At 35.1% G+C, this 22,536-nt stretch overlaps 2 protein-coding genes across 2 annotated transcripts in view; one reads left to right on the top strand and one right to left on the bottom strand.

Annotated features, from left to right (window-relative positions):
- LOC133173477 (menin-like) overlaps positions 1 to 4,227 on the bottom strand; it is a 14,706-nt gene extending 10,479 nt beyond the window's left edge. Inside the window, exons 1-2 of the mRNA XM_061308466.1 lie at positions 3,803 to 4,227; positions 2,810 to 2,962 (exon numbers count right to left, since the gene is read on the bottom strand). Coding sequence (XP_061164450.1) covers positions 2,810 to 2,962; positions 3,803 to 4,217 — 568 coding nt within the window. The 5' untranslated portion in view covers positions 4,218 to 4,227. The remainder of the gene's footprint in view (positions 1 to 2,809; positions 2,963 to 3,802) is intronic.
- A 165-nt stretch (positions 4,228 to 4,392) lies between these two features.
- LOC133173406 (putative lipid scramblase CLPTM1) lies at positions 4,393 to 12,240 on the top strand. The gene is made up of 14 exons (XM_061308393.1): positions 4,393 to 4,486; positions 6,747 to 6,917; positions 7,019 to 7,174; positions 7,318 to 7,435; positions 7,679 to 7,764; positions 8,272 to 8,389; positions 8,478 to 8,580; positions 8,734 to 8,878; positions 9,048 to 9,141; positions 9,346 to 9,536; positions 9,830 to 9,925; positions 10,043 to 10,178; positions 10,378 to 10,545; positions 11,192 to 12,240. Exons 1-14 carry the CDS (start codon positions 4,412 to 4,414, stop codon positions 11,410 to 11,412), a joined length of 1,878 nt encoding a protein of 625 aa, XP_061164377.1. The 5' UTR covers positions 4,393 to 4,411; the 3' UTR covers positions 11,413 to 12,240.
- Positions 12,241 to 22,536: the final 10,296 nt, after the last annotated feature.

Genomic DNA, 22,536 nt, shown 5'->3' with positions numbered 1-22,536 from the left:
ATGCAAAAACTAGCTTTTAAAAAAAGTCAAATTTTAATATATCCCCACTTGAAAAGCAGGAAATGTATAGTGATGGAGGTGTCCATATCTTACACTTTGGGGTACCCATCTCTTATCCGCAACTCCTTCTAAACCACTGAATAGAATTTAATGAGACTTTCAAAGAATCTTTGTTACATAGTGCCATTATGCACCTCCTATTTTACTTTTTGATTGGACATATATTTCGGATTTCCCCTTGCAAAACATAGACACTGCCATTCTTTCTATAATATTAAGGGTACCCATTTCTTTTCCATAACTCCTGCGATACCACTAAATAAAATTTAATGATACTTTCACAGAATCTTTATTGCATGGCACCACTGTGCACCTCATATTTTACTTCTTGATCAGACACATATTTTGGGTTTCCCATAGCAAAACATGGACAATGCCATTCTTTATATAAAATCAGGGGTACCCATCTCTTATCTGCAACCCCTCCTATACCACTGAATAAAATTTAATGAAACTTTCATAGATTCTTTATTACACAGTGTCATTGTGCACCTCTTATTTTACTTTTTTATTTGAGACATATATCAGGTTTCCCATAACAAAACATGGACTCATTCTTTCTAAAATATCAGGGGCACCCATTTCTTTTTCAATTTGGAACTCTTCCTATACTTTTAAATGATACTTTCACAGAATCTTTATTACATAGTGCCATTGTGCATCTCCTACTTTATATTTTGATCAGACAGATATTTGGGCTTTCCCAGGTACAAATGTACTGTGCCATTATGCTCATATGGGATCGGGGGGTACGATTTTGTGAGCTTAGTGCTCACAGTACCTCTAGTTTCATCTATATTTAATTAAGTACTGAATCTTTCTTTGGATAAAATGAATTCTTCAAGGATTGTTAATGTCCCACCAATCCTTAAGGAGAATGACCCTCATGTAATGGAATAAACACTAGAAATGACAAATCACTGTTTCCTTCATAAAATGTTCATCATCAGAAAAAAAATCTAAAAGTCATGCAGTGACCTTATTAAACATTTGAAGCAAGTCTGGTAGTGTCCCATCCATACAAATTTTGTCACCATAGGGCTTATAGTTACCTGTAAATAAACCTCTTCAAAAAGAAAATTTCATCTGCTTATTAATTTGGATACTGTACAACTGTATGTCAGATCCAGAATCAGAAGCAAGTCAGGTAGCTTTCATCCGTAGATAAATCATCAATGTAAGATTGTCCAGGCAGAGCTCATAGTTACCTGGGAATGGACCTGCCTCAAAAACCTAAAGCTGTTCACTCATTTGGAAAATGTACATGAGACCACCATCCAAAGCAACCCTGGTAGTGTGCATCCTTAGACATATCATCAAGCAAGTTTAGTCACCTGCTGCTTATAGTTACTTAGGAATGAACCTGCTCCCTGTTCAATCACATGGAAAATATAAGTCTGATGCAACATCCAAAACAAGTTTGGTAGTTAGTTTAGTTACTTTAAAATGAACCTGCTCCAAAAACTTTAACCTGGTAACTCATCCAGAAAATGTAAGTCAGACCCAGCATCCACTCAGCGCACAATGTTTTGATGCAATTTACGCTGAAAAGATAACAAAATCAAGCATGCCATGTATGGTTTTACAGATAAATTATTTTGGAAGAAAGTGGTTGGAGACGTTTTTCCACTGTATAATATGACTGCAATTCTCAGGAGGGGGGTACTCCATGTAAATTGGAGTAATATACATTGTGTTATTATTATACTATGGGGTAAACTTTTATCATAGAAAAAAGTGCCTGGGGTGTATAGTTACTTGGGAATGGACTTGCTCCAAATACTTTAACCTGAAAATCTAAGTCAGATCCAGGATCTAAAGCATATCTGGAAGTGTGCATCCCTACATACATCATCCATGCAAGTTTTATCACCATAGGACTTTCAGTTACTTGGGCATGGAATTGCTCTATAAACTTTAGCCTGTAAATCTGGTTTAAATCTCGTATTTAAAGCAAGTTTATTTGTGTGCATCCATAGTTGCATCAAACATGCAAGTTAGGTTACCATAGGGCTTATAGCTGGGAATGGAATTTCACCTGGTCACTCATCCGGAAAATTTATGTCCGACCAAGCATCTGAAGCAAGTCTGTTGTGTACATACCTAGATGCATCATTCATGCATGTTTGGTCCAGCAGGGCCTTAAGTTACTTGGGAAGGGAATTGATTCAAAAACTTTCATCTAGAAAATTTAGGTCAGATCCAGCATCTGCAGCAAGCCTGGTAGTGTACATCCCTAGAAGTATTATCCATGCAAGTTTAGTCCAGGTAGGACCTATGATTCAAAAACTCTTACCAGGTCATTCATCTAGAAAATTTAGGTCAGATCCAGCATCTGCAGCAAGGCTGGTAGTGTACATCCCTAGAAGTATTACCCATGCAAGTTTGGTCCAGGTAGGACCTATGATTCAAAAACTTTTACCAGGTCATTCATCCAGAAAATTTAGGTCAGATTCAGCATCTGCAGCAAGTCTGGTAGTGGACATTCCTAGAAGTATTATCTATGCAAGTTTGGTCCAGGTAGGACTTATAATTACTTGGACTTGCTCCTAAAACTTTAACTGGGACACAGAGGCCAGATATATTGCATTAACTTATCTTGCCTTAGTTAAGGTGAGCTAATTAGTGAAATGACCCATCCTGAAAAATTTTAGAACCATGACACCCCTTATCTCTGTCTTCTTAAAAAGTTTCATTTTCATAGAAAAAAGACTTACAAGAGGACAGAGATAAATCAATTCTTTCATACCATGCCATGTAACTTCTGCTGTCTCTGCAAGATCTTCCCCAAAGACAACCCAAGCATGATCTTCTGAAAGTGCAAGATGGACATCTTTGTACCCCAGAATCTGAAAAGCTGCAACAACCCCAAAAGCTACTCCAAAGCAGTCCAACTTGTTACCTGAATAAATAAATGCAGTATTTTTACTTGCATATATATGCTAGGATAAAATGAATTTACACAGATGAATACACAAAAATTTTGATTTGATAGTTATCATTGAAGTGCTAAGTAGGCATAAGCACAAAAGTGGCCAAAAATCATTTGCACATGTTTTTCATTATATATATATATATATATATATATATATATATATATATATATATATATATATATATATATATATATATATATATATATATATATATATATATATATATATATATATATATATATATATATATATATATATATATATATATATTTATATAATAATATTTGTTATACTTGAAAAATATTTTTTATATGAATAAAATTAGATTCCGTAACATAAAAGAAACAGTTCTTATAAAAATTATATTTTTTTTAGTTTCTTTCTTTTTTGGTTCCAGGTAATATAAAACAGTTTAATAATGCCCAAAACATTGCAGCAGCTGTGTGCAACAATATTAAAGAAAGACAACTCAATCGTAAACAAATTATGAAATCAATGTCTAATGCAAAGTTTTTATGCAGATAATAAAGTTCAACAACTGAAAAATTAATTCTCTGGTGTCAGAGGTAAGGAAGAAAAAAAATCAATATTCCACACATCTGCTTGTAATATGATAATTAGTCATACATCGATTATCTCAATGACGCGCTTGTAATGGCTACACCGAGTAACCTCATTCAAGTGCAGTTTTCTGAAAATCGAATGCATGACAGCTCAAATTAACAATAAATATTAACAATTAACAGTATTCTCAAATTAAAAATTTACACAATTTCAGTTTTATATTCGTATTTTTATATAAGTACCCGTTAGAAAACTGTACAACGACTGAAGATGTGCCTTGTCCTTGTAAAAACTTCGCGTAAGGGAGCCCCAAATAACATCAGAGACATGTTTGACAAGCTCCCTTGTGGCATGGTTACCCGGAAACCTGGTCAGATCTACAGATCGTTTGATATGTGTCTCAAATTTGGAATAAAGAGCTTCAATTGTATGCAGTTCAACGACCGGGAATATCGGCTCCAGATTTGAAGAATTATCCACTTCTGTTGGTACTGCCCTGTTGACAGTCAGAATATTTTCGATGACTCCTAGAACAATAGATAGTAATGATAAATTAGGCTCCTCGCCACACGTCAACTGGTCCCGAAACAGTTTTACAACATCTTGAATATTTTGAAGTGGGAAAAATTGTTTTTCCCTATCGCGGAATCCCGCCATCTTTAATGCTAATATTTAATCTCCAAAAACATTTTCTCTAATTTCGCTTATTCTTTTAGACATAATTTCTTTTGGGGACCAAAGCATATGGATATAATTGCATGGCTAACAAATCTTTTACAACGTTTTCAAAGCCCTCTTACAGAAAATTAAAAACCTTATTAATTGCTTTTGGTTAAAGGCTTTTTATAATCATGGCGGACACTCAGCTGGCACAAGGTGCGAATGGAAATGTCGAGGGCGCCGGCCAAGCCGATGGGGCAGCGCAGGTAAATATACTAAAACTCCTTTCACACAAGAGTCTGAGTTGATGCCCAAATTATTTTAAATGGTTTCAGAGATTTTGAATGAACTTTGTAAGTTTGTTCCTTGTATTACAAATGAACCTTGCATACACGTTGCTTAATTATAATGATGAAATTGAACACGTTACTTTAGAATTTTAATTTTTGTTTTTATAAGAATACTAGCCATAAACTCATTAACTGTATTTCTTCTTTCATATAGCCGTCGTATCTTGTATCTGATAACTTAATATCTTACATAAATGAATAATTTCTTAAAATTCTGTAGTCTTTATCATTCAGATGTTTGAGCTTGTTTCCCTTAACCATGTCAAACCACTATTTTGGGATGTAACACAGGATAATACAGACAATAAATTCCTACAAGAATCCCTTTACGATGCCAGTTTGTCAAGCAGATGACATTTATTCAACATAGATAAAATTATCAAAATTTAGAATCATATCATAAAGCTATAAATAGTGCTTTGAATTGAAATATTATGTTGCCCTTTTCTGATCACATTTATGGCACATTAACATTTTACATATGAAAGAAAATTTTTTCAGAACAAGTAGAAAACAAATATACATATATATTATTATAGCAGTATAAATTTGATCCAAAGAGCTGTATCGCGTCAAGCTGACAGGCGCAGATCATCAGATCAAACAAGACGATTCACTTCTCGCTTGATTTGATGATCCACAGCTGTCAACGAGACGTGATATGGCTCTTAAGATGACGTTACTGTTTTGATGATAATTTTATTATATACCCCTCTATTATTAGCTAAATATAATTAAAGAAAACTTTTGTGATCAATTATACAACTTTTTACTATTAAACAAAATACTACTTCATGGAACTTTTTGATGCGCAAGAAAATAACTTCATGTATACTGTGTTTCGAAGAGGGGTGATATGGATTCAGAAAACCACAGTGTTGTGATCTGTAGAGTCAGATCACTCCATCACATGATTGTGTGAAATCAACAGTAAAACTGAGCGCATAGTTGGGTACATAAAAAAGATTGTTATGATTTGTAGCTCACCTGAGTCACTTGGGTGACCTATTGCTTTCTGTTTTTGTCCATCATGCATCATCTGCTTGTCATGGCTTGTCATAATCTTGTCATTAGCTTCTCTAAAAAGGCTGAACCAAATAATTACAACCAATTTTAATGTATTGCATCTCTGGGTAAAAGAGAACAAAACTTCTGAATTAAATGGTCTCTGCCTCTTTAGGTCTAAAGAGTATATATATCTAAAACCATCAATTTGAAAATTAATGCCATTTTAATTTCTAGACATCAAGCAGTCAAACTGTTAGCATGATTTTAAAGCTCAGTATTCAGGTTTGCAGGGTGGGGCTACGTTGGTCATATATTGAACATGCATTAAAGTTATGAAATCTTTTCCCACGGACATCTAGCAGGCAAGCTATTTGCATGATTTATTACTTGACTTTTTACCAGAATTGAAAATTCATGGCCACCGGGTCATTGATTCATGAACAAGGGTAGGACATTGTTAGTCATATATTGAAAGTTCATGTACATAAAATCTCTATATATAGGCATTGAACAGGCAAGATTGTTTTTAGATTACTACAAGTACTAAACCCTTTACCAAAACTCTAAAATTTATGGCTTGTTCAAGCCCCGGAGTGGGGCTAAGCTGGTGATATAATGAAAATACATAATAAGTATTACACCTTTGAAAATCTTCTTTACTCTTGGACATCTAGCAGGGAAAAAAACTGTTTGCAGGATTTAGCTAGTCCTCTACAAAAAATTCAAGTCTCCCGGGGCCAGGGATTGGGCCGTAGGGCAGGCTAAGTAGGACATATAATTAAATTTATTTTATAGTGTACCTTACCTATAGAAACTCGCAAAATTCAGGTGACCATCAAGACCCATGGGTTTCTTGTATAATTCTGAAGTGAAAATTAATTTTTTCATATTTTGTCCATTTTAAGAGAAATTCAAGCATTGTAGCCCAAGGATTCTTATTGCAATATCATTGCAAAGTAGTACATTCACTGTTTTAAAGATGTAGTTATAGGGGCGTTAACCTGCAAGAAGTCTTGAAAACAAACATAAAGGCATCTTATCGAATGAGTAGCAAATGAAGAACAAAAATATATAATCCTCTATAAATTTATGTCACCATATTTCCTTATGAATAAGTATTCTTAAATGTGCCAGTACCTGTTGAGGTATGATACACTTTTCCTTTTAGCAAGCACCTGGAGGGATATGGTCCACAGTAAAGTCCTTGATAGTGCGAATGCTTATCATCTACATGATCAGTAGTTTCTTCAGAAGAGGGACACCCCCAGCTAACACAACAGATGGCAAAGGTGGAAAAACCCCTTATGCTGAGAATATATATCCTAAAGGCATGAAAATGGTACAGTGTAACTTCAGTTATTGCACTTTCTAATGAAAGAGATTTTGTGTGCAGGTGAGCAAATATGACCATTTTAAATAAGAAACTCTTTTGTTTTATAGGACATGTATATTTACATGACAGAACAGGAGGACTTTACTGATTTTAATGAGGATGCATTGTTCTGGGTACAAAGGGGGCTAGAGTATGGAGACTGGATGAGCGGACCGAACGGTGATGGCTCTTATATCAAAGAGGGCAAAATCCAAACACCCCTCGTAAGTCAAACTGCTAGAGTCAATTTGAATGCACAACAACTTTTATGATTTATTGATTGTAAATTATAGAAAGAGAGAATAAATCTCAAGTTTTTGTGATGAATTGTAATTTTTTCCCCTAAACTCTTTTGCTTTCTTAAAAGAATGTGATGAACAATGGATCTATATACCTTCATTGCTACTTTGTGAAAGCGGGTAAATCTCCAAACCCCAGGGATAAGGGGAAATATGCCAGGAAATTCACAGTGCACAGGTCAAAACGTAAGTACATCATATATTTTATTGAATACATAGAATAAATCCTGAATTGTTATGCCCCAATTGAGGGTACTGTACTGTTGCAGTGTTGTTATATTTGGTTAGGTGTCTAACTGCTTGTAGCTTTAACTTGAGCCTAAATTTTGTACTTAGTTAGATTCAGTAATGAGTATACATATATTTGGGTAATTGATTATTGTTTATATTGATGCTCTTCCTATCTCCTATTGCTTTTGTAATTTTTAGGTCTCAATAAATACAAGAAAAGAAGATACCACAAAACAAGTAATTTATTGACGGGAGAGACTGATGTACACCCAGATCTAATTCAGGTCAGTTGATCTATACTCTACAGTTCATTGGGCAGAAATATGCACCAATCACTGTCCTGGACCAGACTTGCATGGATGATTCATCTAGGGTTCCACACTACTGTAATTTTTGTTTCTATCTGTATTCTGGAAATGTATCAATTAAAGTGTACAAGTAACTCCTGTACTTTATTTTTAAGTTGTGCAGTTAGCCATGTTGATGATATAAATAATCAGATGTTTTTTTTGTGTTGTTTTACCTTTATTGCCTAGACCTATCAGTACAAACATTACAGCTACAGAACATTTACAGTATTTTGTATAAGACTTTGCTTTTCTTATAGATAACATTCATCGAGGTGAGCTTCATTACCTTTGATGTTTGTTCTTTGAGAAAAGGCTGCATTAGTATATAGAGGACAGCAATGAAAGACAGCAATTATAATTTATAAAATATCCCATTGATTCCTGCCATAATGAATGGAGTTAGTGTTGATTGCCAGTAACAATAGGTTGTCTCTTTTTCAGACAGCCAATAGGAGTTCCTTTGAGATTCTGAATTATTGGCATCCTAACCTCACCATTAATCTGATGGATGACCACTCTCCCTGGATGAAAAGTCATGTGCCACAACCTTTAGATGAATGTGAGTTTGATTTCTTAATATTTCATCTAGTTGTTTAAATTGCTGTTGTTATTTAGGATTTCTTTATCTTATGACTGTATTTGAATAGACTTGGAGTTTCTGCCAGGCATGGACCAGTATCAGCCAATACTATACTTCAATGATTATTGGAACTTAAATACAGACTACATGCCCATCAATCAAACAACACCGTAAGTAACTTTTTGTGGTTATTTGAAATTCCACTTTGAAAATATTAGAAAACATGAATGTTTATTATATGTTATAATAATGATATCACAAAATACTGCATATCATTGAATGAATTACAAAACTATTTAAATTATACATGTTTGGGATTTCAGAGAGTTGAACCTGACTTTGACCTACAGCCCTATCTCCTTGTTTAAGTGGCAGATGTATGCTGCCCAGGGTATGAGAAATAAATGGTATGGAATGCTTGGGGCAGACTTCATGGAGGAGTCTGACGAAGACCAGGACAGCCTTAAGGTAGAAATGAGATGTATCAAGTTTGTATGAAAATAGTGCTCAGACTACATACGTTTTTAGCTGAAATAGAGTGTATTACAGAAAGGAAAAGAAAATTATTTAGAACATATAGTTTGGATATGTATTTTGTTATTCTTACATTAAAAGAATTTTTTCTTCCTTTTTTCAGACTACAGTGATGGAAACTAATCCCTATTTGTTGGCCTTGACTGTTATTATTTCTATTGTCCACAGTGTCTTTGAATTCCTTGCATTCAAAAATGGTAATGAAACCAAGCAGAAATAAAATGATATAAAATATGATTAAGGGGAATTATCTGTGAATTTTGAATTTAATACTTTGGAATGGAGATGGTCATGTTTTATTTGAACAGAGTTTGAAAGGTAAATCTTAAAGGTGAAGAATTTCTTCAGCTTCTTCTTTGGAAAGTGCTGGAAAGATTTTAAGATTTGTTGTTGTTTTTCAGACATACAGTTCTGGAAGAACCGTAAATCTTTGGAGGGTTTGTCTGTACGCTCTGTCTTCTTCAACGTCTTTCAATCCTTGATTGTGGTTCTCTATGTTCTGGATAATGAAACCAACTTTATGGTCAAAATCAGTGTCTCCATTGGACTCCTTATTGAAATCTGGAAGATCACCAAAGTGGTCACTGTTAAGGTAGGGAGCATTTCTTCACTTAAATATATTCCAATTAACAGGTTAGTGTCATAAGCTACTAATTTGAGCTTGACAAAGCTTTGATTGTCAATTCTTTCTTGTGCCAATAGCAAAGTAAAATAACTCTATTTGCATTGCATCATTCAGAATTGCTAAAATTATAAAATTTTAGCTTTTAATGTTAAATGAACAATATGGTGCCAGATTGAAAGGTTATTAGTTTCTTCATTGCCTTTCCAAAAGGGCAGAAATTGACCTGTGTTTAAAAGTCAAAATAATTTTTACTATTTCAGCTGGACAGAGAGAATCCATGGTTTGGGGTTATACCTCGTCTGACTTATGAAGACAAATCTACCTATACAGAATCTAACACCAAAAAATATGATATGGTAAGAAAGAATTCGTAATATGTGTATGTGGAAAAAGTAATTTAGTTTCAACTAATATATAAACTGGTACCCTGTCCCAATAAGTGTATTAATCATTGCATTTCTAATGGTTGATAGATGGCGTTTAAGTACTTATCCTGGTTGCTGTTCCCTTTGTTGATTGGATATGCAGTATACTCGTTGATTTATCTGGAACACAAGAGCTGGTACTCTTGGGTGCTTAATATGATATATGGATTCCTTTTAACATTTGGTATGTGGTACAAATAAAAAAAAAAAAAAAAACTTTAAAAAAGTAACATTTTACAGTGCATGATTGCAATGGTCAAAATTCTCATGTTCAGTGCTGCAGTAGATATGGATTTTCCTTTTTAAATACAAAATATTAAAAGGCACTGTTTGCATTTTTCTGTAAGCTTCATTATATTTTAATTGAAGGATAATTTTTTCAGGTTTTATAATGATGACACCTCAGCTGTTTATTAATTACAAGTTAAAGTCTGTTGCCCACCTTCCCTGGAGGATGATGACATACAAAGCCCTGAACACCTTTATAGATGATATATTTGCATTTGTCATCAAGATGCCCACCCTTTACAGGATAGGATGTTTTAGAGATGGTAAGGGTGAACTGATTTGTGGTTGTAAAACAATTTTGTGTACTGAAAGTTATAGATGAAAAAAGAAATTATGTTTGATATGTTTATTTCAAAGATAAGGAGACACATTACTATTTCAGAAAAGATATTGCATTTAGAGTTTAAGATTTACATTTCTCATCTTTATCCTCTATCGCAGCATGTTGTGGAGGGGATATAGCATCCCTAATTGCAAGTGTGTGTGTATGTATGTGTTAGTGTGCAAGCTTGTGGGCAAGATTGAAAGAGAACCCTAGTACTTAGGATCATCAAACTTGCAGGTTATAATTAATGTATGAGCTAACTGAAATGGCTTCCAGATGCATTGAAAAATGAATCGACATTGCTCTGTGTTCTTGTGAAATGGTGTGCTAACTTTATGTGTGTAGATTATTATTTATCATTGGGATACATAAAATTTGATTCTAACAGTGACATGTAATTATTAAAAGTGTAAGTGTCAAGAGTTAGCAAGGATTTCTGTTGTCATGGGCGAGAAGGGAGGGTCTGCTTTGGTAGTGCTTCTGTACATCTTGCACTGGAATTATGCCGGGTGAGCCTTATACATGTTTTATGAAAGTTTTGATCAGGTGAAAATTTTAATCTTTGTATTTAATTTTCTTTCCAGACGTCGTATTTTTCATCTTTCTTTACCAGCGATGGATCTATCCTATTGATCCAACTCGCCTTAATGAGTTTGGTACTAGTCAGGAAATGTTTGACCAGAATGGCAAGATCAAAACTGACCAATCAGAAATAGGGTCCCAGCAAGCCAGCATAGAGCAGTCAAAAGCAGAAGACTCAGATAATCAAACTGAAAAGTCAGCTAAGGACAAAAAGAATGATTGATGGAGCGACAAATTGTGTATGCTTATTTGTGATGTTGTCAGATCTCATTAATAACATATATTAATGAATGTGGTAGTGAGTTACGTCGTTAGAGATCTTTGAAATTTACTCCAATGTTTTTTGTCAAAATCTGTGTTCATTTGAAAGCTTGTCAGTTAGATTACATACAATCATGTTTTCCTTCGTTCCCAACATCTGATAAGTTGTGAAAATGTGGTTGCTGCAGAATTTTATTGAACAAAGAAGTATTGTGCTCCATGAGTACTCCAATATTAAATAATCTGTCCTTTATAAATGTTTATGACTGTGTCCAAAGCTATGATTTTATTGTTCTTCCTGAAAACTCTGTTTTTATTAACCCCTTCCTTGTTTTTTGATTATTAATACATGAAGAATTTGCCAAATATTACCTATAAAATAACATTTTATTAACAGATCATACCCTATTTTTGGTCTTAGTACGACTCCTTTTATTGCTTAATTACTTACACACCTGACTGCCAAAGTTACATGTAAGACTTTTTTTGCGTAAGGTTATTTAATATGCAGGAAACATGAGGACTGTTTAAAGCATACATTGGTGGTCAAATGCACTACTGATGAAAAAACGTATACAAATATCCACATTGTTGCCATATCTCTTAAGCCAGAAATCCTTCAGTAGTTTGAGATTATTAATTTATGACGTCATTTGACTACAAATATTCACTCACTAAGTGATTGTAACATTCTTATGTAGAAATATACATATTTATTTTTATTCAGTTTGCAGATTTTTACATGTATGACTATTGTAACCAGTTATTAAATAAAATATTTTGATTTTTAGTTACATTTGTTAACAGCTTTTTAGCCCAGCCAAAGGCTCAAGAAGTGCCCAGTGTCTATCTGTTTGTCACTTGTCTTGTTTACTCTTCCACATCCCATTCCTTCCGTAAGAAAGTATCAGATTAAAGGTTTTTCTGCAGCATTTTTAAGGAAGCTTTCACTGAGGTATATAGAACTGTTTTTTATTGCATAATTTATGATTATTTCATGTGCAAGAAGCAGGAGGACTGTTCAAAGCTTACATTGGTGACCAAATGAAAAAAATATATATACATACTGTAATGATGTAATATCCACATTGTTGCCATATCCAGAATGGTTAACTCAGATATAACCAATCAAAGAAACAAGGGGTCAGCCTTTGTTAAAGCTCAATGACACCAAGATCTGTTATGCATAGAGCTAACTTGAAGACAGTTTTTACAAATTATTGCATTTAAGTTAAATCACTTTACTAACAATAATCCAATAAAAAAAATAAATTGAAGAATTTGGGAATTTGAACTGATGAATAAATTCAATCAGATAGCTAAGTTGGTTGAGCACAAGTCTATAGAGTTTTGAATTCTGGTCTCATTTTCTGCAGTCCGGTTACATATTGTTGAACCCTGTTTATATCCTGGTCTGGTCTGTTGTAGTTTCTCTTTTCCAAGGAGAACAATAATGCAAAATGAAAGGAACTTTAAAATAGCAAAATAAATTTTAGACTTAGCATACATAGTCTACTGGAAGATTTGTAGACATAACAAGGACAGCATAACAGCTTGAGATATGATTAAAACTAAGTTAGAGACAGAATTTGACTATAAACTTCTTAGTCTACCAGAAGACTGGTGGACAGTCTATTAGAAAACCAATGTTAAATACATAAGTAACATGAAGTAGTATGATCCAGTATTTTCTGACCCTTGAATTGATTTACTGTGAACAAACCTACTTTAAGTCGCTTTGTCACATCATATACATGTACAAATACGAACAAAATGTATATTTTAGAGGGGAAAAAAGGATTAATACTGTACACAAATTCCAGTAACTAGTGATACAGGCATCAAAATTATGGTCGCATAACAAAATATACTGGGTTTCAAATGTATTGATAGATTATTTTATTTTTTATTGACTTTGCCATTTCTAAGCCTCAAAATCCCATATAATTACAGTAACACTTTTAAAACATACTATGTTTATAAGACTATTGCCCGGAGAAAATTATGTTGTAAGTTTAGAATTTACTGGATGGATATAAATGCAAAATTTACAACATGATAAGTTATCAGACAATCCCTACTCCAGGCTTTGCTCCTCCTATTCCAGACCTCTTCGATCGCCGAAATATGCTGAAATATTGCCGACTCGGCGTTAAACAATAATAATCAATTAATCAATCCAGACCTCTTCTAGTCTAAACTCATTCCAAACTTCTAATTCATCCTCCAGTCTTTACTCAATGACATCTTATTCCAGACTTCTTCCTCCCCCAGTTCCCACTGTAAATATGTTTTTCACTGTGCCAAGTTCAAATTAAGATCTCAATAATTTACAAATCATTAATTCCAAGACCCAAAAATATTTTACTTGAAATTAACGGGAAAAATTATCTCTTTTATTTAAGGACAATAAAATTAAATTGTTTAAGTGAAAAAAGTCCTCTCACTGAACATGAAAAGTAGATGAGCACAAATTCTCTTTAACTGAGTGGATATAAATGCAAAATTAACAACACGATTATGTTATCATGTTGTAAACAAAGGGTTGAATATTCTCATTTTCTGTTAAGGACATTGGCAAGTCAGGGCTTTCCGGAGAAAAAAGGTTTAATACATGGGTTTTTTCACTTGTAAAATAGTGATTGAGAGTGATCTCCCGTGTAGAATTCTCTAAGCGGTGAAAACCAGTAAAGCGTATGTTATAGAGGTAAACAAAAGCACGTGTACTTCCTTCAACGGGTAGAATCTTCTATACAGCAAGAAAGAAAAGTAGTAATGGCTTTGTTGTACATTGTATTCAGGGACAAAGAGCAAACAGGTCGTCATTTACCATAGTTATGCTCAGTATGCTGGGAAGGGCAAAGATGTGACATATGCTGAAAGGTAGGTCGACCATGCCGACTGAGAACAGTTCTTAGCTCGTGTGAAGGAATCAGCATTTAGTAATATAAAAGTTAAAAATAAATCCATGCCAATATTTTTACGACAATGTATTTCAATCAATTCAGTCAATTACATGATAAAAACAATCAACCAGTCACTTGACCAATTTTAGCTGTTAAGGGACGCAACTCAAAAATGATGATCGGTGCCGGTATGTCCATGTCTTTTTTCTATATATACATTTTCAACCAAAATATCTAGAAGTCATAGGAAATGAAGTTACAATAATGTATACAATACAAAAACTGTATGAAATAAATGGGTTTTGAAGAAATATTATGGTGAAAATTTATGTAGGTCCCTTTTATCAACATTTTACATAGGAAATGCATTAAGAATTGTAAAAACACTAATTTGACAAAATCTAAAAAAGAATGCTGGATTAGTAGGTAAAACGATCCAGAATATAGCCTTTTTAGTACATTTAAACCTACCCAAAAGTTCTTGAAAAATTCTATACAATAACCAGGAACCTTGCCAATGTCCTTAAACCGTCATGTACTCCAGATACTATGGTGTCCGGATAGGGCCATTTGCAAAAGCTCAACAGCGCGTTCAGAAAAAAAACACGCCATCACGCTAACACACGACACGCCCTCACGCTAACACAATTATACAAACACGTCATCGCGCTTATACACAACACGCCGCCGCGCTAACACGCTTTCAAACAACACGCTGTTGCGCTAACACAACTTTATACAACACGCCGTCGTGCTGTCACACAACACGCCGTCGCGCTAACGCAACTTTACACAACACACTGTCGCGCTGTCACACTCGCTAACACAACTTTATGATAGCGCGACGGCGAGCTGTGTGTTAGCGCGACGGCGTGTTGTTCGAACTTGTGTTAGCGTGACGGCGTGTTGTTCAATGATGTGTTAGCGAGATGGCGTGTTGTGTGTTAGCGTGACGGCGTGTTGTGTGTTAGCGCGACGGCGTGTTTTTCTGAACGCGTTCTTGAACTTTTGCAAATGGCCCTATCCGGACACCATAACATACTGCTCTCTTTGTCAGCATGTATTTTCTCCTTCTGATGTGAAGAAACATAAACATCTTGCTCATGTAGGCAATTATTCATACCCTCCTCAAGTTTTCACTCTCCTCCTCGTCCTTAAAGTTTTACTCCTTTTTATTCCAGACAACCTCTCCTCCAAGCTTTACTCCTCTTATTCCAGACAATCCCTCATCCAGCCTTTGTTCTTCATTCCAGACCTCCTCCTCCTGAAAGCTTTACTTCTTTTTTTTCCAATCCTCTTTCTCCTCCAGGCTTTACTCCTCTTATTCCAGACAATTCCTTCTTTATGCTTTACTCCTGTTATTTGAGAACTTTTCCTCCTCCAGGCTCTACTCCTCTTATTCCAGACATCTTCCTCCTCCAGGCTTTAATACTCTTATTCCAGTTTTCCTTGGGCTTTACCCGTCTTATTCCAGACGTCCTCCTCCTCTAGGCTTTACTTCTTATATTCCAGACCCTCTACTCTTTACACATATTATTCCAAATTTCTTCCTCCTCCGGTCTTTCATCATCTTATTACAGACTTCTTCCTCCTCCAGTCACCGTTCACGGTAGCTCAGTCGGTAGAGCGCTCGCTCCGTGATCGGGAGGTCGTGAGTTCGAATCTCGGCCGCGACAGACCTAAGTCGATAAAAAATAGGTAGCAACTGTTCCTTCGCCATGCGCTCGGCACTTTGGAGTGAAAGTTGCGGGTCTTTCGGATGAGACCTTAAAAACCGAGGCCCCGTGTCACGGCAGGCGTTGGCACGATAAAGATCCCTCACTGCTCAATGGCCCTGAGTGCCGAGTAAAGGTCAAAATTTGAAGCCCTTCACCGGTATATGTTGACGTCTCTATATGAGTGAAAAATTCTCGAATGGGACGTAAAACAATATACAATCAATCAATCAATCCTCCTCCAGTCTTCAACCCCCTTTCCCATCCGTGCATTAATCATATGGACTTACTACCAATCCTTTTCGTGAAATCTCAATATGTTTCGCAAGTGTACTTATAAGCTTTACAGGTTTAAGTTAAGAGCTTTTAAATTCCAAACCAAGATCCAAATACATTTTACTTGCCAATGAAATTAGAAAAAAAGTGTCAATCTCCTTATTTATTGAACGGCAATACAATTTAATTGTTTAACCAAAAAAAAAATTCTATGAATAAACCTGAAACGTAGATGACCTAATATTAAATTTCTAAAACGTTGCATGGCGAAATATAAGAAAAATTGACAGTCTATTTTTATACTTGCACTCTCTAGGGAAAGTTCAGGTATATTGTTGTTATCTTGGACCGTTCGTCCGTCTGTCACATTATCTTCTTCCTCAAACTATTATATTTCAAAGAGTATCTTTGGAATATGATTGGGGATGCCCTGAACATGTGCAAGAAGATTTTGAAAGTAGGGCCAAATGGGGGTAAAAAGGCATTTTTTTACAAAACCCTGGTTCCCTTAACTCTTCTGACATTTTTTGCAGTAGCCCATGCATATTTTGGAACATGATTGAGAGTGTCCTGTAGATGTACAATAAGGTTTCGGAATTTTTATTTTCACCATGAGGGCAACTGAAGGTCCAAAACGACCCCCCCCCCCCAAAAAAAAAAAAAACACAAAAACCCTGGTTCCCTGAATTCCTCTTACATTTTCTGCAGTAGCCAAATCGTTTCTGGAATATGATTTGGAGTGTCCTGTCGACGTGCAAAAAGGTTTAGGAATTTTAATTTTACATACACCATTGGGGCCAACTGGGGGTCAAAAACATCGTTTTTTTTTCTCGACAAAATCGGTTCCCTGAACTCCTCTTACATTTTTCGCAATAGTCCATTCATCTTTTGGAATATGATTGGATGTTTCCTGTAAATGTGCAATAAGATTTTTGAATTTTGATTTTCACCCTGGGGATGATTGGGGCTGGGGGGGGGGGGTAAAAAACATGTTTTGTTTTTGTTTGTTTTTTATTACAAAAACCTGGTTCCCTGAACTTCTCTAATGTTTTTTGGATTAGCTAACTCATCTTTTAGAACATGACTGGGAATGTCCTGTAGATGTGCAATAAATAGACTTTCACCCTGGAGCCAAATGGGGTCGAAAAACAATGTTTTTTATTTTACAAAAACTTGGTTTCCAGAAATCCTCATATTTTATGCAGTACCCATTTCATCTTTGGCAAGACAATTGAGAGTGTCCTGTAGATATACAATAAGGTTATGAAAATTAGTTTGAGTACCTTATGTACTTGCAGCTCCAAACAAAAAAACCCCTCACAAGTCGTGTTTGTTTCTCAGGAAGAGAAATAGGGGTCTTTCTCTTAGGTGCAAATACGGGTGCAGGAGGCGTAATACCCGTCCTTTCCCTGGAGATTTGGTTTCAATTACGCTGATGTCTGCTTTTTCATTTACGCTTTTAATCTCTTGTGTATCTTGTTTCATCTCATCAAGATCACCAAAATTAGTCGTCATATCACCAGCATCTTTATCATCATCATCATCACCACTCGTATCACTAGATGGGGAGTTGCTTTCACTGACACTCATGGTTTACATCTCAAGAATCTTGTTCCAACCATGATTCATCTCCTTACTCTCTCTTTGCTTCACTTACCTTGCTTTTCTCATCTGTGTTGTGCTGGTCTTTGTTTTGTTCGTGAAACTTTCTCTTGTGGCAGATCAAGTATTTTTAAACTCTTTTTGAACAGTTTCCCACAGATCTTGCGAGGAAATCTTCTTCCATTACAAGCCAGCAAATTTTCTTTCCAGCGATTACCATCTACTTCGCCATCACACAATAGGGGCATTTATTTATTTATTTAGATTTTATAATTTTCGTGTTTGGCATCTAGCCTGAAATAAAAAAGAAAAGAAAAAATATTTTATCTCTAAACTTACATGTAAACTCAATAGCAACTACAGCTCAATTTTTGTTTGCCTAATAAATTTTAAGTATCATGTCATTCATTCATCTGGATTTTCTACGAATGCATTTGTGGTCATTTTGATATACCAATTCTTCTACAGAATCTACATAAGTTGGACTTTCACTTGATTCCTCATTGCCTACTGATGCTTCGTTGTGAATTTCTAGTTTTGCAAAGTTTAGAACTTGTTCCTACGTTTTGTGCATTTCACCACAATGAATGATTTGCTATTCACGTTTTCTACCAAATGCTACCGCATAAAGTCATAGGCCCATTGTTCAAGAACCTCAAATGGTTCGCGCCAAATGATGTAAACGTAGGAGAACAACCAATTTTTTTTTTCTGTGGAAAATATACAAACACCTTGTCATCAGGCTTTAATCTCTCCCATGCCATTCTCACATCTATCGATTCATAGTGGTCTCACTATTTTGACAGAAAAAACTATGTGTTCTCTCTAGCTTTTCGCGTAAGACCCAAGTGCAGTGGTTTGAATTTTCCTGTTTCAGGGTCTCTGGTATTTCATAGATTAAATCCAGAGGTAAAAATGTTTCTCAGCCTAACATTAACATATTAGGTGTTAGTCCTGTAGATATATCCTCTGCCGATCTTTAGGCCATCATTACGTATGGGTTGTGTGTATCCAGTTCCTTTGGTTCTCTTGTACAAAGGCACTTAACATTGATGTTAAAGTCCTATTGAATCGCTCTACCATCCCATCTGACTGGGGATGGTAGGCAGTAGTGCGTTTTCTCTTAATTTGAAGAAGCATACAATCTCGCCAAAGAGTTTGCTCTCGAACTGTCGTCCTTGATCGGAATGAATTATTCTTGTCAAAAATCTGGCAAAGACCTCTTCGACACTAATTTTTTCAACTATTTTGGATTCAATATTTGGCATGTCCATTTTGTAAAATAGTTAGAGACTACAGGAATATCTCTGTTCCCATTCGTGGTAAGAGACAATTCTCCAAGGATGTATGTTGCTATCCAATCCATTGGCATCCCGGGTAATACTAGCTGCATGGGTCCAGCTTTTTTCTTATTCGGGTCTTTGCGCCTTGTACTTATGTCACATCCGGTGACATACTGCCTAACATCCTGTTGTAGACCGGGCCAGCAAAAAATCTTTACTGTACTCTGGCTAAAGTTTTCTCAACCCCGAGATGCCGGGCCGTCTTTTCGTCACGACAATTCCATCGCTCGAGTATCACGTGTTGAAGTTTGCTTCATCTGTCTCCAACACAGTCCGCCATCTGCATACAAACAATCCATTTTACCGATGTTATCCTGTCCCACTGAAACCAAAGAGATCTAAGGAAATATCCTTTACATCTAATATCTTGAAAAGCTTACCTGGTATTTTTTAAGCCATGATTTCACAAGACATATGTCTTTGTCTTGATCTTGCATTTCTTGCACAGACTTGTTACCCTCGGATGTCTTTTTCTCATGCATCGACCGAAGTATGGCTTTGGGTGAATAGATTTGCAAGCAGATGATTCATTTCCACATTGTGGGATCCTGCTCAAAGCATCTGCAGTTCTGTGTAATTTGCCAGCTCTATGTTGATCTTTATTTCTAAGGTAAATAATGTCTCGATCAACCATCTCAAGGAACTGTGGTCGGTGCCAACCACAAAATGCTTATCATACAAGTAGTGTCTAAAATGTGCGACTAGCTAACAACTGATAGTAATTCCTTGCGTGTAACGCAATGTTTTCGTTCAGTTATGGTTAGACATCGACTAGCATTGCTCCTCCCCATCCTTTACCTGACACAAAACAGGACCAATTGCTGTGTCATTTGCGTCAGTGTAAAGGTGAAAGATTTTGAAAAGTCTGGGTCATAGGCGCTTGGGTCAAGGATAATGTATATTTTCAATATAATGTATTGTCGAGGAAATTCGAACTATATTCGTAACATTTTTTTTAAGCGCACAGTGGTAATTTTTAGTTTTTTGTAAATCTTTCTGCTTGATATACACTATACTGTCACAGAAATTTGATATTATGCACGTTTTAAGAATGACATATCCCAACTGTATACTAAAAAGAAACAAGTTGAAGTTTAACCCTTTCGACGCCGAATATAGTTACGTCTATAACGTCATGGATGCCGTACTATGACGTCAACTGAGACGTAAAATAATTTGCTTCAGAAAAAAACGTCAAATTGATAGTGAAACAAGCACCTGTTTAACCAATGTAATAGGATGTTTATAGTTTTCAAGGAAAATTCGTATAATAAAGTCATATTCATTCCAGTAGTTTTTAATCGCCATAAAGTAAATTTAGTCAATATTTATCCTGTAGCTAGCATATGCAAGGAAAGTCTTTAAATATTTCTTTTCAAGCTTTTTCAAAAAATAAATTAAATGTTATAAATATATGACTGCCGTCACGAGTAAAGGTCCTTAAATAGCCTGGCCCTTTCTGAATGCAAATACATGTATAGATAACTTTTTTAAAATATCTGATTTTTTTTCAGTATTTTATAAACATTTTAGTAAGGCACTTCAAAATTACGTTGACGTTACTGACTAAAAACCTAATTATGTCGCGTGCGTCAAATTCAGTTTCTAAACATTCTTAGAATTATTTAAATAATTTTAATCGTTTTAACACATACAAACTTGAGAAAATATTTTATTTTTTCTTCTAAGCTACTAGTATGTCCTAAGAAAAAGACGCCTTAGTTCATACTTCTAGAGGCAGATGCAGTTATTTCGTAAGGGAGGAGGGGGGAGTCTAGAAATTTAGGATCTGGAATCGGTTGATTTTCAGTCGAAAAAAATAATAGAATTCAACAAAAGGTTTTTTTTATATTTAAAACTCTAGCTCAATTAATAAAGTATATAAAGCACCCCCCCCTCCCCCCACACACTCCAAAAAAAAAAAAGAATACACGGATGGCCCTTAGAGAAATAAGAAATCCAACCTAAACAAGGGCACCGCGCATAAAGCGGGCCATCCCCTCGCAAAAAAGCAAATTGATTCCGATATAAAAAAGAAATTAATTTCAGTTATAAGCATGCATCCCCCCACCCACCACAAGCGTGTTTCTTTTTCCCCTCTATAGCTTTGTTAAGAGAAGATAACAACACCCAAGTATCTCTGAATCACCGATGGATTCTAACGGAAAAAAATAATTCAGATGAATTTATGATGCATGATTTTTTTTTCTTAAAGTTTATTCTGTTCATAAAAAGTCATACATAAAAAAATAAATCTTTTTCTACTTCCATGCGGATATTTTTTTTAAATACGTTGATAAAATATTTTAAATAAGTTTCCATTGATCGTACAATTCAACTTCTTCGCCTGTCCTAGATATGGAATAAAAACATAAAAAAAGAGGCGCATATTGATGTCAAGACATTGTTTTGTGAAAGGTTATTCCATTCATGAAAATTGAAACTTTTAGTCATTTTCTTAGCTTTTTCCAAGTAAATCAAACTCTATCAAAAGTGGTCTTCTTTTCCTTTTACCTGTGCTCTTGACGCTTATCACTTGGACACAACAATCGTACATCATTTCTTAAAAGAGCCGAAACTGAAATCTCAAAAAGAAAACATGCAAATTGGTTTCTGTAAAATAGATTCCCTAGACCGCGGAACAGTTTCTGGAAAGATTGGAAATATATATCTTACGCCATTTCCATCTTATTTGATGATCGATAATGATACAATTCGACACGGACGTCTGAGAAAACAGTGGATTGAAATTCAAGTTTGAGGTTGGTTTTCAATCCACTCAAGCTGATTTCATAGACAAAGTATTAATGTATGCTTCAAAAGTCAAATATTTTCAATTCCCGAATAGTTTGAAAATTATGTAGATAAGCATTTTCAATCCAATTTCAAACATATAGATGTATTCTTTCATGGGGCGGCCATTTGATTATAGGGGGGGGGGGGGGTAAATTTATTTATGTCCATGCCTTCAGAATACATCGTTTATTTATTTCAAGGATGTCAAGAGATTTTATCTTATTTCAGTCTTCTTCACAGAAAAACGGTTGACAAGCAAAAACGGGAAAAGGGGAAGGGGGCTTTCCAAGCTCAAAAACTTTCTGCTTATTTTTAAGGACTAGCCCGCCCCCCCCCCCCTTTCGAAATCAAATGGTCGTCCTCTTATTATTTCTTAAATCAATTTCGAAATAGTTTGAAATTTATATAAATCAGAGTTTTCTGTCCAATGTTTTTTTTTAATGATTGA

Source organism: Saccostrea echinata, unplaced genomic scaffold (assembly GCF_033153115.1).
Source record: "Saccostrea echinata isolate AGI-Se365-2 ecotype Australia unplaced genomic scaffold, CSIRO_AGI_Sech_v1 ptg000002l, whole genome shotgun sequence".
Classification (NCBI taxonomy): domain Eukaryota; kingdom Metazoa; phylum Mollusca; class Bivalvia; order Ostreida; family Ostreidae; genus Saccostrea; species Saccostrea echinata.
The sequence above is the reverse complement of the archived record's forward strand: the minus strand, read 5'-3'. Positions and strand labels throughout refer to the sequence as shown.

What these genes read in the sequence shown, in the direction of transcription:
- LOC133173406 (XM_061308393.1), top strand. Translation starts at nt 4,412, where the DNA reads ATGGCGGACACTCAGCTGGCACAAGGTGCGAATGGAAATGTCGAGGGC. An exon ending in ATCCTAAAGGCATGAAAATG is followed by an intron (nt 6,918 to 7,018) that starts GTACAGTGTAAC and finishes TTTGTTTTATAG; the next exon opens with GACATGTATATTTACATGAC. An exon ending in TGGATTCCTTTTAACATTTG is followed by an intron (nt 10,179 to 10,377) that starts GTATGTGGTACA and finishes TAATTTTTTCAG; the next exon opens with GTTTTATAATGATGACACCT.